General features: G+C 37.3%; 1 protein-coding gene across 1 annotated transcript in view; it reads left to right on the forward strand.

The window, feature by feature from the left end:
* The window catches only part of OTUD4 (OTU deubiquitinase 4), a 53,878-nt gene that overhangs the window by 21,102 nt on the left and 16,427 nt on the right, over positions 1-16,349 (forward strand). The window contains exons 7-13 of the mRNA XM_058285537.2: positions 1,605-1,743; positions 5,801-5,858; positions 6,103-6,220; positions 6,313-6,377; positions 9,778-9,872; positions 10,999-11,102; positions 11,196-11,382. Of these exons, the coding sequence (XP_058141520.1) occupies positions 1,605-1,743; positions 5,801-5,858; positions 6,103-6,220; positions 6,313-6,377; positions 9,778-9,872; positions 10,999-11,102; positions 11,196-11,382 (766 nt within the window). The remainder of the gene's footprint in view (positions 1-1,604; positions 1,744-5,800; positions 5,859-6,102; positions 6,221-6,312; positions 6,378-9,777; positions 9,873-10,998; positions 11,103-11,195; positions 11,383-16,349) is intronic.

The following is a 16,349-nucleotide window of genomic DNA, read 5'->3' on the forward strand; positions in this document are numbered from 1 at the left end:
AAAGAATGGAAAAAATTGAGCAGGGTCTCAGGGAATTGAAAAACAGCATAAAGTGCACAAATATTTGCCTCATGGGTGTTCCAGAAAAGAGAAGGGAAAAGGGGCAGAAAGAATATTTGAGGAAATAATGGCCAAAACTTTCCCAGTACTTAGGAAAGACAAATATCCATGTCCAAGTAGTGCAAAATACTCTAAACAGAAAAAATCATATAGTAGACTACTCCAAACTTACAAATCAGAATGTCAAATGCCAAAGACTGAGAATTCTGAAAACAGCAAGAGTAAAATGATTCATCTCATACAAGCGATGCTTGTTAAGACTAAGTGCTGGGGGAGCGGATTTGGCCCAACTGATAAGCGTCCGCCTACCACATGGGTGACCCATGTGGTGAGCTGGCCCATGCACAGTGCTGATGTGCGCAAAGAGAGCAGTGCTATGCAGGGGTTTCCCCTAGTGGGGGAGCCCCATGCGCAAGGAGTGTGCCTGGTAAGGAGAGCTGCCCCATGTGAAAAAAGTGCATCCTGCCCAGGAGTGGTGCCACGCACACGGAGAGCTGATGTGGCAAGATAACACAACAAAAAGAGGCACAGATTCCTGGTGCTGCTGACAAGAATACAAGCGGACACAGAAGAATACACAGCAAATAGACACAGAGCAGACAGCTGGGCGGGGGAAGAGAGAAATAAAGTCTTAAGTGCTGATTTCTTGTCAGAACCCATGGAGGTAAGAAGATAGTGATAAGATATATTAAAGATAATGAGAAAATCTGACAGCTAAGAATTCTTTATCCAGCAAAACTGTCCTTCAAAAATGAAAGTTTAAAATATTCTCAGATAAATAGAAACTAAGACAGTTTGTTAACATGAGGTCTGCCCTACAAGGAATAATAAAGAGATCTGCAGCCTGAAAGGATAAGGGTGGAGAGAGAGGCTTGGAGGAGAGTGTAGAATGAAGAGTATCAGAAAGGGTAACAAGACAGACAAAAGTAAGATATGACTTATGACAGCCAAAGGAAAAATACGAGCTATCTGTAAACTGTCTTTGAGAGATTCATCTTGGATCCCAGGACACAAATGGCCTGAAAATGAAAGGTTGGAAAAAGGTACTCCATGAAAACACTAACCAAAAAAAGAGTTGGGTATCTGTACTAATATCAGACAAAATAAACTTTAAATGCAAAACTATTATAAGAAGCAAAGAAGGACACTATGTATTAATAAAAGGGGCAAAAAATACTTGACTGCTGGGATTAAATATAAAGGTGTAAAGTGATTACTTGGCACATGCATGGGATGTAGTAATTGATCGGTATTCATCACATCAATCACACTTGCTTCACAATTATGTCTTTTTCTGTTAATTTTTAAAGGGGCAATATCTTAGATAGTGATTTTTACCTAATTAGCTTTGCACAGACAGAAATTCTTAATTTTTCCCTAGGCAACTTTCTGATAATAAATTTTGTTATTGCCCATAAGATGCTGTGAGTATCCAGTTAGGAGTTTAGAAGCCTGGCAATAGACAAACTCATTTTTATACTGTGTTCCTATTTAAAAATATAACTGTAGTTAATGCTGCATAAACTCTCTCTTATTAATTGCAGCTCTCCTTTATGAATTGCTGTATGAGAAGGTATTTAAAACTGATGTTAGTAAAATCTTGATGGGACTAGACACCTCTGAAGTAGATGATGAAAACCACAACAACAGTGAAATATCAGATTCAGAGGATGACAGTTGCAAGTAAGAATGAATTTAAATATAACTATGGGTTATATTTAATAGTGCAGTTATAAAAATGTACTTTCACCAGTTGTAACAAATGTACCACACTAATGCAGGGTATTAATAATAGGGTGGTATGTGGGCTCCTTGTAGTTTATGTATGATTGTTTGGCAAACCCACAACTTCTTTTATTTAAGAAAAAAAAAAAGAATGGATTTAAGTCCTAAGATACTGTCATTTTTCTGCATTATGTCATTTCTATATTATAGCATTTACAAAATGTAGTGATCAGTAGAAGTTTCATTATTTTTGCCACTAATTTTACGTAATTCTATTATGCGACTATTCCTCTTCCTTTTGACAGCTGATGTTTTTGGTTGATGAGGATCTGTTTCTCTGTAATGAAGACACATCTGGAGAATAGATTTTGCCTTATGTGTATGTGTGTGTATTGTTAAAATTTAAAGCTAACCAGTCAATTGTTTACAGATCCAGTAATGATAAAATGGCCATTTTGATTTTCTTGGCTTTCTCTTATTTTCTTTTTTGGATAATCCCAAGTTTGGGTATATATATGTGTAAACAACTCCAGATAATGCCTCTTTTTAGGCTGTGAATAAACATATTTTAACTTAGTCTTGGGGGCTTATTTTTCTTTTCTACGTAAGAAGTATAGGGTATGGGAAGCAGATTTGGCTCAACTGATAGAGCATCCTCCTACCACATGGGAGGTCCAGGGTTCAAACCCAGGACCTCCTCACCTGTGTGGTGCTGATGTGCGTAAGAAGTGCCAGGCCACACGGGTGTCCCACGTGTAGGGCAGCCCCATGTGCAAGGAGTACGCCCCATAAGGAAAGCCACCCCACGGGAAAAAAAGCGCAGCCTGTCCAGGAGTGGCGCCACACACATGGAGAGCTGCTGCAGCAAAATGATGCAATAGAAAGAGACACAGATTCCTGGTACTGCTGACAAGATTCCAGGCGGACATAGAAAAACACATACAGTGAATCGACAAAGCAGACAATGGGGAGGGTAGGGAAGGGGAGAGAAATAAATAAATATTAAAAAAAAAAAAGTATTGGGTAATGGTTAGTGCCCTTACATTCATGGTTTAGTCCTGGATTCTGCTAACTAGACAGACTTGGGGCAAGTTACTTAAATTCATTAAGAAGCCTCAATTCTGTAGCTGTAAAGGGAGAATATAAGTGTTTCCTCAAAGGGGAGAATTCCTGAGAATGAGATAACATGTAAAGTGCACGGCCTAGCTCTGAGATCTACAGTTTAAGCGTGTTATTGTTAAGAAGTTTACCCTTTGTAACACAGTTACTTTTTCAGTGAAACTAAAAGTGTAAGCATTATTTCTCTATGAGAATATGAAAATACCCTACTTGGGTTAAATTTAAGCCTTAATAGGATGTCTAATTCTTTATTGAATAAATACTTAAAAAAATGTGTCTCAGGAATTGGATGTGGCTCAAGTGATAGAGCTTCTGCCTACCATATGGAAGGACCTGGGTTCGATCTCTTGGGCTTCCTGGTTAGAAGAGAAAGTGTGCCCGTGCAGCAAGCCGGTGCCCTGTACAAGTGAGTCATGCAGCAAGATGATGACGCATTAGAAGAGAGACAAGGGGAAAGTCAAGGCAAAGCACAGCAGAAACCAGGAACTGAGGGGGCACGATTGACAGGGAACCTCTCTCCCTATCAGAGGTCTCTAGGGTTGAATTCCGGAGAATCCTAGAGGAGAGAAAATGAGAAAAGAAGACAACATAGACCGCAAAAACAGCAGGGCGGGAGGAGGGGAAGGGAGGAAAATTAATTAATTAAAAAAAAAAAAAAAGTGCTTTGATCTTTAATTCCCAGGCACTTGTTGAATTACAATTTCCTGATCCTGATTGAACATTTGACTTCATTTCTTTGTAACTTGAGTCATTTAGGATAGAATCCGGATGTGTTGTTGTGTATTCAGTCCTTGAGTAGACTAACTTTGCACAGATAAAAGTAATGCTTCATGGTTGCTCTCTAAGCAACTATCTGATTACCAAGTGTCATTGACCATAGGAGAAGTTGGAAGAGAGAATAACTAGCTTGTTGTAATTTACTACCTGTGTTTGGATGGGGGAACTTCTAGCACATATTCTTCTACAGCTGTCATATCAAGGATGGCAGTAGGCAGGTGAGGTTGGTCAAGTGTGGACTGAAGGATAGTAAGCTGGACAAGTAACAGGGAAGGTGGAGGAGGTGTGGAGGAGTGGTGTACTCATTATCATGCTTAGTTCTTTTTATACTGTACTGTTATAACTTTTATTTTTACTCTTGTTATGTCTGCCTTGAGTAAAAGGCTTTAGTTATGGTAAAAGAAGGCCATATCACCATAGCAAGATAGATAGGCAATAGTGTAGTGATGAGGGAAGACTGAGGATGTCATTAGACTCTTGTGCTTGGATTCTTACAGCCTTCATATTGGTCAGGCTGGAATATTAGAAATTAAGAGTGATTTTCTAGTATAGAGCCTAGACAGTTGGAGTCTCAAGTAATTTCTGCATTTAAACTTGGTGATTCTGTTGAAGAAGAGAGATTGATTTATATTAAGAATGATTGTAGGACAGAAGAATTTGTTAGGTGCAAGTCAGACTTTAACCTCATCTCATATTCTTCATATCGTCACTCTGTTCCTTCCTTACCAGTCTCTTTGTCAGACTCTCTCCCACCTCAGTCTTTTTTTTCTTGGATTTCCCTGTGCTGTCTCACCTTATTAAAAAAGTCATCTTGGCAAGGTCTTTCCTCATCCCACTCTTTATTATTTCAGTCTACATCTCAATACTATTACTTTCTCTTAACTTTTTTCCCCCCTCATAGCCGTTAATGAGCATTTAACATACTGATTACTTATTTAGTTTGTATTTACTCTCACCAGATTATACATTTCATGAGGGTAGAGTTTTTGGTCACTCCTAGAACCCAGTACTACTATATTGCCATGTACATATACAGAGTAGGCACTGAAATATTTGTTGAATGAATGAGTTACACTGTGTAGGTATGTATACTATAGTGAATTCAAAGGGCTGATATGATATCAGTTCCTTGGTTGTTGTATTTGATTAACAAGTGTTTTTATTAATGAAGGGCGTGGTTGTTGAATCCTTTATAGATGAATGATTTTGTTGTAGTGGAATATTTTTTTTTAATGGGGCCCCACTTTAATATTGAAAGAAAATTTTTACATTGAAATATCTGCCAGTTTATTTCCTTTATTAATGTTTTTGTTTTTAATTTTTCGCCCTAGTTTTTTAAGGTGAAAGTTGAGGCCATTGATTTGATACCTTTCTTCCTATCTGATATAGTCATTTAATACTGTAAGTTACCCTCTAAATATAGCTTAATGTGTCTTACACTCATTTTGAAGTATTATGTTCCTAAATTTTCCTTCAGTTCCATATAATTTCTAACTCCTTATTGATTTCTTCTTTGACCTTTTGGTTATTTAGTAGTGTATTTTTTATTTTCCAAATTTCGGGAGATTTTCTAAATACCTTTCTGTTGATATCTGATGTGAATCCATTATATTCAGGGAATGAACTTTGTATGCTTTTAATTTGTTTTGTTTGCCAAGTTTTATGATCCAGGATATATGGTCTATTTTGTTCAGTGTTATAGGTACATTGGAGAATATGTGTAACCCTTTTTATTTTCTTGTTAATGGTTAAGCAGGTAGAAATTACTGATAAAATCTTTAGCTCAATAACTTATATACATATAAGTCTACACACACATGCACATTATATAGTATATACAGTCATTTAATTTTTTTAGAGGTAGTAGTAATTGAATCCAGGACCTTGTACATGCAGAGCAGGTGCTCATTCACTGAGCTACACCCACTCCTTTCTATTTATTTATTGATTTTGATTACTTTTATTTTATTTACATTTATGTGCACACTTATGTACTTATATTAGCTCATTTTTGAGAGCAGCTCTGACTTTAGGGATTTTTTGTGAGGTTAAAAGTTAACTACATGGAAATATAATTTTCGTACTCATTATATTATTAATATGACATTTGTTTTTCCAGGAGTAAAACTACCACTGTTAATGATGTGAATGGATTTAAACCTCTGTCAAGCAATCAGGTATTTTATTTAAGTAGTTTTAACTAGTCCCTCAGTATATAAAAGTGTATGAATATATAGGTTTAAATATTTTTCTTTCTTGCTACCTTTTCAGTTGAGTCAAGAAATTTATTTCTGACTTTGTGATTTTTGAAGTTTATTTTTCTTCACTTGACTTTATTCTTATGCGTATCTCAAATGAAAGTGCTCCAAGAACATTTCTGTGTTGATTGTGTTTCCTGGCTTTGTTCATTTGTTTGTTTAGCATCAGAAGAACAATGGGAACTCTACTAGTCTTCCTTTGTCTAGGAAGGTTCTTAAGTCGCTCAATCCAGCAGTCTATAGAAATGTGGAATATGAAATTTGGCTGCAGTCTAAACAAGGTGAGTTAAAATCTGCATTTTTCATAAATTTTGCTTCTGTTGCACTTGAAAATAATTAAGTACAATTGATATTATACTGATTTTATTTACAGCTCAACAAAAACGTGATTATTCTATTGCTGCTGGTTTACAGTATGAAGTTGGAGATAAATGCCAAGTAAGTGATGTGTATAAAGGAAGAAAAGATTTTACTTGAAATCTTGTTTGTTGTAATCGGAAACAAGAAAACAGTTACTTGAACGTTATTTTAGGATATCAGAATACATTTGTCATATGTTACCATTTTAATAATTGATATTTAGCTTCTTGACACATTTGAATACATTATTAAAATTATATGTATCTAAAACCATTGCATACTTTCACATGATCTTTAAAAATTCAACCTTTGGTAGTTGTTTCAAAAAAGTAACAATACTTTTGTATATTTATTTTAGTTTGGTAAATAATTTACTGAAATTGATTCAGGCTTGATTTTGTTGGTCCTTTTGTTTTGTTTATGAAAGGCATTGTCCTGGGAAATTCTGAAACATGGTTGGTTTGTTTTTTTTCCCCTGTTGGCTTGAGGAAGGAGAGTGAGCATAAGAGGAATTTTGCCATTTACTTGAAATAAGCTACTGTTTTGGACCTAAGTGTTAATTGTTAAAGGAAAAGGTTAGATCAGTGGTTATCAAGTGGGGAGTTTTTGCCACCCTTGTGGGTTATTTGGCAATGTCTGGAAACATTTTTGGTTGTCATGTTTGGGGAAGGGGTGCACTGCAGGTATAGTATGTTTTTAAATATCCTGTAACGTACAGGATAGTCCCTCACCATAAAGAAATATCAGTAGTGCCAGGGTTGAAGAAAACCTGGTGTATTAGTCAGCCAAAGGGGTGCTGATGCAAAATACCAGAAATGGTTGTTGGTTTTGTTTTTTTTTAAGATTTATTTATTTCTCTCCCCTTTCTCCCGCCCCCCCCCCCCCCCCCCCCCCCGGTTGACTGTTCTCTGTGTCCTCTTCTCTGTCTGCTTCTGTTGTCAGCAGCACGGGAATCTGTGTTTCTTTTTGTTGCATCATCTTGCGTCATTGTGTCAGCTCTCCGTGTGCGCGGCGCCATTCCCGGGCAGGCTGCACTTTCTTTCGCGCTGGGTGGCTCTCCTTACGTGGTGCGCCCCCTGCACGTGGGGCTTCCCTACGTGGGGGACACCCCTGCATGGCACGGCACCCCCTATGCGCATCAGCGCTGTGCATGGGCCAGCTCCACACGGGTCAAGGAGGCCCGGGGTTTGAACCGCGGACCTCCCATGTGGTAGGCAGACGCCCTAACCACTAGGCCAAGTCCGCTTCCCAGGGTTTGTTTTTATAAAGGGTATTTGGGGTAGAAGCTTAGAGTTACTAGGCCATAAAGCACAAGTTATCTCCCTCACCAAAGTTTTATTTGGAGCAAGGTGGCTGCTGATGTCTGTAAGGGTTCAGATTTCTGGGTTCCTCTCTTCCCAGGGTTCATTTCTCTGCAGGCTCAGTTCCTCTGGTTTATCCGCAAGGTCAGCTGTAGACTGTGAGGCTCTCTAGGCTTTGTCTCTCTCCACAAGGCCAGCTGTAGACTATCAGGTGACCTGCTCTGTCTCCCTGGGGTTTTGCTATGTCTAAGAAGCTGTCTCTGTTCCTCTGTGTTCTTCTGTATGTGTACTTTCCAGGCTCCAGTTCAAAACTCCAGCATCAAAACTCCAACTCTATCCTTTGCCATGTCTTTTATCTGTGAGTCCCCACCCACCAAGGGGTGGGGACTCAACACCCTACTGACGTGGCCCAATCAAAGCCCTAATCATAATTTAATCATGTCCAGGTACGGACCAGTTTACAAATATAATCCAGTATTTATTTTTTGGAATTATATCAAACTGCTGTACCTACATTAGATATTTTCCAAGACCCCATTTCTGATCTTTGTCTATGGAAAAACGCTGCTATATCCCAAAATAAAAAGATTGATTTAGGTAAAATTTCATCAAAAGTGATTTCTATTGAAAAGTGTCTTTTTGAAACTACTTTAAAACTATCATTAACAGACATTTCTTGAATTGTGGAGGAAACACTCATTTCCTTTGATAAAGTGGTTTGTAAAATGTATTTGATTATGTCTAAGACATTAGTGATAAACTTAAGAACATTTAATAGTATTCTGATTCTGGGGTATTTAAAAGGAGAGGTGGGAAAGGGTATGTTTCATTTGGGTGCTTTCTTACAAGATTGTCAGAAATGTGTTCTATTCATAAAGAGTTACTTTTACTATGGTGAAATGGGAAACTTGGAAGAGAACCAAAGAGTAAATTGAGGGCTTAAACTGCCCCCGCATCCCACCCAACCACACCCAGCAGAGAAGATAATATTTTATGCCACATCTACATTATTAAAGTTATGTTATTCTCATCAAGCATATTTCCTTTGGGGGTTGATGTTGCTTTTGGTAAACTAGGTGTTGATAATGTAGATAATGTAGATACCTATTGTAGTTTTTTCCTTTTTAGAGTATTTTGTTTATTTCTACTATTTAACCATTTCACTTGGATAAAACTTAATTGAAATTTTAATTCTGGAAACTGATGACTCAGGTGACTTTTTTTACTCAAATAAACATGTAAGATATAGTTTAAACATTTGATAACAGTTTCAGGGAAATCCTTTTTATTGTTGAACTCTTGAGGGAAGGAAGACAAAATGTCCTGTTGTGATTGATGAAGAATAAAACCTCAGCCTGAGGACTTTCATATACTAATAAAAGTAGGTGGTTGCATAAAACATTGTGTTCCTAATGCAGTGATTGGGAGCTGTGTTAGTATATATAGTTTGATTTTTGGAAGAAACCTAAAGGTTTATTACCCTTTGTCATAATTTGCAGTTGGATAATTCCAACTGTATATTAGAGGAAAGGTGATGGATCTATTTTTAGGGAGAAAAAGATCACAGTTATGTATTTTTACTATTCAGTTTTCCTCTGGAAAAATGGAAGATAATAGTAATTATGATTATACTTTATATTATGTAATTATAGTTCTCATTTGTAGAGTGGTGGTTGCCAGGTGCGTGTTGGTGTCATTGTAATATATGTATTCTCATTCCATTTTCCTGAACCCCATGAGTTAGGTACTATTAATAGCCCCATTTTGCATATGAGGAAACCTGAGTGTGAGCTGCTAAGTAACTTAGCCAGTCATATTGCTGGTAAGTGGAAAAGCCAGGCCTGGAATCCCACTAAGAGGTGCCATAGCCCTGCACTCAGAACTAAGCCTTACTGCCTCTCTTGTTTAGAGCTTAATAAATTGTGCTCCTACTTCTCCTTATGCTATTAAAAAAACTTGGAAAGAATAAACAAAAACCTTGTTTTCTTCTTTTAGGGAGAGGTATGGATGTTTGGGAGTTCAGGGAGATAGACTTTATTATATACCCTTTTTAACTTAGTTTTGCTTTTTATGCATGTACATTTATTTTCTCTTTGAGAATAAAATAACAATTAGAAAACTGAACAATAATGCACAGGAAGCAGTTGCCTGACTTTCTTTCTGGAATTGTTCTGCAGGTTAGGTTAGCTCACAATGGAAAATTTTCTAATACGGACATTCAAGGGGTTTACTCTGAGAATGGACCAGTTTTGGTTGAAGAACTTGGAAAGAAGTATGTACTACTTTTAAACTAAGGCATTTATTAATGCTTCCATTTAGCCTAATGTAATAATGAGTCTTTCTAAATCACCCTGTTTATTTGCAAATTCAGTGAAAGATATTGCCTATGTGTAGAAAATATATTTGTTTAGATCTTTAGCAAAAAACACTTTAAATTCTGTTCAAATGTAATGCTTTACACTTTGGCAATTTTTAAATTAAAAATACTTGCTTTATTGCTTACTGTTTAAAATGTGCCATTTTTCACAAAGGCAGTTGGGGAAATTGACTAGATTGTGTAACTATACAGTGGGCATTATGTACGGTAGGGACCATATTCATTTTAATTTCTTTCAGTATTGTACTACATATAGTTGGTATTCAGAAAATGTTTATCATATGGAGTAGTAAAATTTATGGTTATACATAAACTTGCTGTTAATACAGTTAGTTTAGTTTAGGACACTTTTTGTTTCAGTTGCCGCTGCCTTTGCTTAGAGAAAAAGGTGATAAATCGCACCTTAAAAGAAACTTATTATGGAAAATTTCAAACATACACAAATATAAGGAGCATAGTACAGTGAACACGAATCTAATGATCATGGTTTCAGCATCTATCAACTTTTGACAATCTTTTCTAACCTATTCTTTCTAGTGCCTTTTTTTTTTTTTCCCTTCAGGGGTGGAATTGGCATATTTTAAAGCAAATCCCAGTCATCCCCATTTCCCCCATAGAAACTATTGTGTCTTTAACAAAATAAGGACCTTCCCTCCCTACTTTAATATAATACTTTATCACTTCTAACAGAATAATGATAATATTTACCTAATACCCCTTTTGTTTTGTGATTATGGCCTTTTAGTTTTATGTTCTCTTAATTATTACATAAGACTTTGATGAATGTTATTTTTTTTGTTTACTTTTAGTTTTACTTTTTTTATGTTATCGATTAGAATTAATACTGAATTGCTAAATGCTGTTTGTACTTAAATTCTAATTTATTTTTAATATAAGAACTAAAGCTGAAAATTTTTAGCTTTTGTAAGTTGAAAATAAAATACTTTTGTGGAGTACTTCTGTAAGTAGATATTCTTACTGAGGAGTACTTTAAGTTGTTACAAGTCTTTTCCTTTTGAAGACACTCACCGAAGAACCTCAAGCCATCTTCCCCAGAAAGCTGGAACACAGTGACAGGGAAGAAGATGAAAAAAACATCTGCTTCTGGTCAAAATTTCCATTCTGGTAGGAATGGGGGGGGTGGGTGCGTAGGGATGGTGGTACTTGGGATTGTTTATAATAGTAAAATTATGAGATGTTTTTGGGTTCTTGTCACAGACATGGATTATAGAGGGCCGAAGAATCCAAGCAAGCCAGTAAAAGCCACATCAGTACTACCTCCTCGACTACAGAATCCTTCAGGACTGAGACAACCTGCATTCTCTAGTCACTCTCCAGGGTCACAGTCTCAGAAATCCACGAGTGAGCACAAAAATCTTAGTAGGACACCCTCCCAAAGTATAAGGTAATCTTTTTTAATGCAAAAGAAGTGGAAATTGGGAGCAGGTGTAGCTCAGTGATTGCACACTGGCTTCCCATATACAAGGTCCCAGGTTCAATCCCTTCACCTAGTACCTCCAAAAAAAAGGGGGAATTAAGTTAGAGATAGGAAGCGGACTTGGCCCAGTGGTTAGGGCGTCTGCCTACCACATGGGAGGTCCGCGGTTCAAACCCTGGGCCTCCATGACCCATGTGGAGCTGGCCCACGCTCAGTGCTGATGTGCACAAGGAGTGCCGTGCCATGCAGGAGTGTCCCCTGCATAGGGGAACCCCACGTGCAAGGAGTGCACCCCGTAAGGAGAGCCGCCAACAAGAGAAAGTGCATTCTACCCAGGAATGGTGCCACACACATGGAGAGCTGACACAACAAGATGACGCAACAGAAGGAAACACAGATTCCCGTGCCGCTGACAACAACAGAAGTGGACAAAGAACACGCAGCAAATAGACACAGAGAACAGAACAGACAACTAGGGTGGGCGGGAGGGGAGAGAAATAAATAAATCTTAAAAAAAAAAAAGTTAGAGATAGTTTTTTTATTTGTCACATGCATTTAAATGTTCATTATAACTTTTGTTTATATTTTAAGTGTTGATAAAATGCTATGTGAGAATATCAGTTACCATTCTCTTCAACAAATCAGAGTTATTTTGTAAGATAAGAAACCTTTAAGATGTTTTTCAACTTACTGATTTGGGAGATCTTTTTTGGTGGCTGGTAACTTGTTAAATACTGGATTCCAAATTGCACTCCTAATTGCTTAGAGGATTACAGTACTTTTCTTTGTATAAGAACTTAAATGAGCCACAATTACTTGGTTTATTTTGTTCTGATAAGTTTGTGTTACTGGCTCTAATAGTATTATGGGGTCACAAGTTTTAGGTTACTCTGATTATGAATTAACAGCATTATTATTTTTTTTTTTAATTTTTTAAATTTCTCTCCCCTTCGCCCTGTTGTCTGCTCTCTTATGTCCATTTGCTGTATGTTCTTCTGTGTCCACTTGCATTCTCTGCAGCACCTAGAATCTGTGTCTCTTTTTTTGTTGGGTCATCTTGCTGTGTCAGCTCTCTTGTGCGTGCGGCGCCACTCCTGGGCGGGCTGCGTTTTTCATGCAGGGCAGCCCACCTTGGGGGGGCGCATTCCTTGCATGTGGGGCTCCCCTACATGGGGATACCCCTGCATGGCATGGCATTTCTTGTGCATGGCAGCACTGCGTGTGGGCCAGCTCCACATGGGCCAGAAGGCCCTGGGTTTGAACCCTGGACCTCCTATATGGTAGGTGGACACTCTATCAGTTGAGCCTTATCTGTTTCCTAACAGCATTCAGACTGGATATCCAGGGACAGGTGAACTTCAGTGCTATGTAGATTTTGGTTTTCCCTAATCTGCCTTTCCACTGAGTTTATAGCCCTTGGAAAGAGATGTATTTGGAGGGAGTATCTTAAATTGTGATATGTCTTCTTCATACAAACTTATGGCTATGTCTATTGTGGGCATAGGAACCCCCACCCCCCACACCCCCCCGGCTACTGAGACCAATGCCTCATCTCTGTAATTGCCCTCTCCCCAATCTCCTGAAGATTATAGCATCAGCTTATGTGTTTGCCAAGCTCTGGACTTCACTTCCTTCATTTCTGGCATTTGCAGATTCTGCTTTCTTGGACTTGCACTTAAAACTTTGATTTTAGGGATAGTTTACCTAGCAGCTCAGGAGAGTTTTAGGTTCTCAGGCTGATATGTTATCAGTACCAACATTTCAGATCCATTAAGTTAAAAATATTTAGAATAGAAAACTAATATTCAGAATTCAAGGTGTTATTCTATTTTAAGTTTTTTTCCTATCCCTGTTTTCTTGGTTGTTCAGTTTCTTGCTGCAGGGGCATCCAATTTAATTTTTAAAGTTTGTTCTGTTGAGAATAAATGATTAAAAATCAATTGGAGGGAACATCTTACCTCATCTCTCAGGGATACTAACTGTAAACGCTACACTAAGAATTGGCCTGGATGAAGAGTAGTCGGGGTCTTGCATTCTTCACACACGTGGCAACAATGTGCAGGGATGCTCAAGGCCCATGGTGGGTTGCCTCTCCCAACAGACAGTTTTTTTGCCACTTTTTGACTAATTGTGGCTGCAGTCTTTTGTGTGGACATTGACCAGACTCCACTAGTATCTGATGGCAGCTTATCCAAGGTAGCCAAAGTACTAAGAGAATTAACGTCTTTGAATATTAGCTTTGAAATCTTAAAATATAAAATTATGGAAAGATCATAAAGCAGAAAGATTTTTCTTTAATAAAGTTGTCATTTTTTGATAAACTAGAACATTTTTCCTTGAAAATCAGTGTATTCTTTAGTATACTAAAGATTAAAAAGAAAAACACACAAGCTGCTAAACAACTAAAATAATATAAACTGAAGTTCTATCCAGTATTTCTGTGTTGTCTTCAGTTTCCTAGGAATTGATAGAACACTAACTAAAGTGGAATGGAATGTCTTTGTCTTGTTAGAATCCTTTCTCATATGGGTTAACTATTTTTTATTACTTTGCAATATAACAACACTTGATGGTACTTGATGAGGCAGTGGTTAATACATAAATAATGACACTTTAGAAAATTTTTGACATCATGACATTACATAGGAACCTAGTGGTATTTGCAGTTATGGATCAGTGTGCTGTCTCCATTGTGAGTGTGAGAATGAATTTTACTAAAATATTATTAAAATAAAGTTAGAAAATGCTGATTATTGAATATTGAAGGTGAAATTTTATTTTTAATCTTGTAGAAGTTAATTTTTTTTTTTTAAAGATTGATTTCTTTCCCCTTCCCCCTTCCCCCCACCCCGGTTGTCTGTTTTCTGTGTCTGTTTGCTGCGTCTTCTTTGTCCACTTCTGTTGTTGTCAGTGGCACGGGAATCTGTTCTTTTTGTTGCGTCTTGTTGCGTCAGCTCTCTGTGTGTGTGGCCCCATTCCTGGGCAGGCTGCACTTTGTTTGGCACTGGGCGGCTCTCCTTACAGGGTGTACTCCTTGGCGCGTGGCACTGCACATGGGCCAGCTCCACACGGGTCAAGGAGGCCTAGGGTTTGAACCGCGGACCTCCCATGTGGTAGACGGACGCCCTAACCACTGGGCCAAGTCTGCCGCCTAGAAGTTAATTTTTTAGCTAACTTTGGTAAATCCAAATGGTTTAAGCCTGGTAGCGTTTTCCTAACTGTACTTTTCTATTTAACCCATTAGTTTTTAATTCTTCTACTTAAAGAATAAAAGAGACCTGAGTTAACCTGTAATACTGGGAAAAATACCTTAATGGCCTCTTTTTCATTTCTTCTTCAGTGGTATTCTCCCTTCCTTTGGAGAAAAGAAAACAAAACAAAAACCAAGCAGGATTGTCATGTATGCTCTCATTAATGTAGATATGCAAGTCCTGTAAATGATAGCAACATCATTGCTGAACATCTCTATCCAGGTGTAGATAGCAAGGGCTTGGTCTTCTTTATTTACTGGCAAGGATAAAAAGAAATATTTAGCAATAATTTTCTTTGAAGAAAAATGGTAAGGTGGTGGTACTTTTCCAGAGACTCATGACACTTGCCAAGTCCTTTATGGAGTTATCTACCCCTAGGATTTGAGAAGGACTGATCTAAGATCAGGAGAGTCCAGATTTCTTTTCCACTTGCTTTTTCGGTAAACTATATTGGAGTTGACAAATGGCCTTGTTGAAATTAGGGTCTTATTATACGTGGGACTATCTGAGGACATGAAATGGATAGTCTTTATTTTGGAGGTAAAAAAAAAGATGACTATCATAGTGTCACTCCCACTCTTTTTTAGGTGGAATATATCTCTTTGTACAGTGACAAACATTTTTCCTGTAGGGTTTTGGATTTTTATTTTGTCCTGTTGTGGGACTCTTAGACATGGTGGTAATAGTATTCATATTGCCTTTAATAGATTGATGCCATCTAAAAATATTAGGGTGGTGTTATAGACTATTGATTTCAATTCCTTGAATTTCTTATCCTTCTCCTTTGGCCAAAATTATATTTATTGATTTTCTCTATTGTTTTGTTCTCACTTTCATTTATTTCTGCTCTAATCTTTATAATTTCTTTCCTTCTGCTTGCTTTGGGATTGATTTGCTCTTCTTTTTCTAATTTCTCTAGTTGTTCAGTTAAATCTTTGAGTTTAGCGCTTTCTTTTTTTTTAATATAGTCATTTAGGGCTATAAATTTCCCTCTTCGCTGTATTCCATAAGTTTTGATACATTGTGTTCTTGTTTTAATGTATTTACTGATTTCACTTGCCATTTCTTCTTTGACCCACTGATTATTTAGGAGTGTGTTGTTCAGCCTCCACCCGTTCGTGAATTTACTTTTTTCCTGTTACTGATTTCCAGTTTCATTCCATTATGATCTAGAAAATGTTTTGTATAATTTCATTCTTTTTGTATTTACTGAGAGCTGCATTGTGCCCTAACATGTTATCTATCCTGGAGAAAGATCCAAGGACCCTTGAGAAGAATCTTTAACCTTCTAAATTTGGATGCAAGTGTTCTATATATGTCTGTTAGATCTAACTTGTTTATCATATTGTTCAAGTTCTCTGTTTCCTTGTTGATCTTCTGTTTAGTTGTTCTATCTAATGACATGAGTGGGGTGTTGAAGTCTTCAAGGATAATTGTAGAGATTTCTTTTTCTCCCTTCAGTTTTCCCAGGGTTTATTTAATGTATTTTGGGGCACCCTGGTTAATTGCATTGATATTTATGACTTTCATCTTCCTGTTGGATTGCCCTTTATTAATATATAAAGGCCTTTTGTATCTCTTAAAACTTTTTTGCATTTAAAGTCTGTGTTGTCAGTTATTAGTGTAGCTACACCTGCTCCTTTCTGTTTACAATTTGCGTGGAGTATCTTTTTACAACCTTTC

Source organism: Dasypus novemcinctus, chromosome 1 (genome assembly GCF_030445035.2).
Source record: "Dasypus novemcinctus isolate mDasNov1 chromosome 1, mDasNov1.1.hap2, whole genome shotgun sequence".
NCBI classification, from domain to species: domain Eukaryota; kingdom Metazoa; phylum Chordata; class Mammalia; order Cingulata; family Dasypodidae; genus Dasypus; species Dasypus novemcinctus.